General features: G+C 42.0%; 1 protein-coding gene across 1 annotated transcript; it reads right to left on the reverse strand.

Annotated features, from left to right (window-relative positions):
• Positions 1 to 212: 212 nt before the first annotated feature.
• Positions 213 to 1911, reverse strand: LOC142616071 (uncharacterized). The gene is made up of 5 exons (XM_075788958.1): positions 1816 to 1911; positions 1274 to 1701; positions 1030 to 1144; positions 773 to 965; positions 213 to 583 (listed from the first exon to the last, which is right to left on the reverse strand). The coding sequence occupies exons 1-5, from the start codon at positions 1909 to 1911 to the stop codon at positions 213 to 215; spliced, it is 1203 nt and encodes a 400-aa protein (XP_075645073.1).
• Between the last annotated feature and the right edge of the window lie 231 nt (positions 1912 to 2142).

Consider the following 2142-nt stretch of genomic DNA (forward strand, 5'->3'; position numbering starts at 1 on the left):
TGTTGATAATATGCTAGTTGAACCATGGTAGTTTCTCTTAGTTCTTTGACCAAATCTAGAGTTTTTTCCAGTAGACTATCATTGTTGTCTGGAGTGAACAAGGTCGTCCTTAGTGTTGGAAAGCCAGTCTTTACAGGGATCACAGCCTCAAACCCATAAGCCATTGAAAATGGTGTTTCTCCAGTTGACCAACGAGGAGTAGTTCGATATATCTAGAGAACATGTGGTAGTTCTTCCACCCATCTACCATTTGCCTCGTCCAACCTCTTCTTAAGTCCATTCACTAAAACTTTATTAACTGTCTCGGCCTGCCCATTCCCTTGGGGATAGGCTAGAGTTGAATATATGTTTCTAATGCCCAACTTACAGCAGTACCTCCTAAAAGCTTTACTATCAAATTGAAGCCCATTATCTGAGATGAGAGTGTGAGGAATCCCAAATCTAGTGACAATGTTTTTCCATATAAATTTCTTTGCATCCACGTCCCTAACGTTGGCTAGTGGCTTGGCATTTACCCACTTTGTGAAATAATCAGTGTCAACTAAAAGCCATCTTCGGTTTCCTGTAGCTTTAGGAAATGGTCCTACAATGTCCAAGTCCCATTGAGAAAATGGTCATGGACTAGACAGAGGATTAAGGATATCTCCTGGCTGATGAATGTTTAGAGCAAACCTCTAGCATTAATCACACTTCTTCACATACTCCCGTGCTTCTTTCTGTATACTTGGCCACTAATACCCCTAGGTAAGTTCCTTAAGAAATAGTAACCTACCTCCTATATGACTTCCACAGATTCCTTCATGCAGCTCCTCCAGAAGTGACTCCACTGCTTCAAGATGGACACAAAGTAAATATGGTTCAAAAAATGAACGTTTATACAACTTTTGCTCCTCGGACAACCAGAAACGAGAAGCTTTCCTCCGTATCTTTTCTGCTTCTCCCTTCTTATCATGCAAAGTACCTTCCTTGAGAAACAAGACCAAAGACCAAAGGATCCATCCAACTAGGCTTGACCTTGATCTGGTGAACCTGGACCATCTCCTTCTCCTTGGTGGGCCTATGCAAATCTTCAACGAGTATAACTCGAGGTAAACCTTGTCCAGAAGCGGTCGCCAAAGTAGCTAGAGAATCGACATGTGTATTCCTGCTTCTCAGAATGTGTTGCAAAGTGAAAAACTCAAAATTTGACTGCAAGCACCTAGCTTGACTCAAATATCCTTACATTCTCAAATCCCTAACTTCCAATTCTCCCTTTACTTGGCCTACTACCAACCTTGAGTCCAAGAACACCTCCACTGCCTTTCCTCCTATTTTCTGAATCATGGCCATCCCTACCAACAAAGCTTCGTACTCGGCTTCATTATTCGTGGCCGAGAAACCCAACCTTAAAGATTTCTCAATAGTGATCTTGTCTAGGGACACCACAACTAGTTCTACACTAGATCCTCTTTGATTAGCTGCACCATCAACATACAATTTCCAGGTTAAAGGTACTTGTAGAGAGATCATTTCAACTGGTTTTCCTCCTAAATTTTTCCCTACGCCCTCCATTTCTACTGTAGATTTAGTAAATTCTACAACCAAATCTACAAGAACTTGACCCTTAATAGAAGTCCGAGGCATATACTTAATGTCAAAAGCCCCCAAAATTGTTCCCCACTTGGCAATTCTCCTCGTATAATCAGCTTTTCGGAGCAATGACTAAAGAGGAAGTTAGGATAAAACCACAATTGTGTGAGCTTGAAAATAATGAGGGAGGTTCCACGTGGCATGTATCATAGCCAAAATAGCCTTCTCCAATGGCAAATAACGAACCTCTACTTCGTATAGTGACTTGCTCACGTAATAAACTAGTCGTTGTACTCCATTGTCCACCCTTATTAGCACTAGGCTAACTGCATGAGAGGCCATAGCAATATAGGCGAAAAGAACCTCTTCCTCCTCGGGCCTGGTCATAATGGGTGGCCGAGAAAGATAATCCTTAAGCTGCTGAAAGGCCAAGGCACACTCTTCAGTCCATTCAAATCATTTCCATTTGTACAACAATTAGAAGAAAGGCCTACACCTGTCTGCGAACCAAGAGATAAATCAGTTCAGGGCTACAGTTATTCCTGTCAACTTCTGGACTTCCTTGGGATTCTG

This window comes from Castanea sativa, chromosome 11 (assembly GCF_040712315.1).
Source record: "Castanea sativa cultivar Marrone di Chiusa Pesio chromosome 11, ASM4071231v1".
Taxonomy (NCBI): Eukaryota; Viridiplantae; Streptophyta; class Magnoliopsida; order Fagales; family Fagaceae; genus Castanea; species Castanea sativa.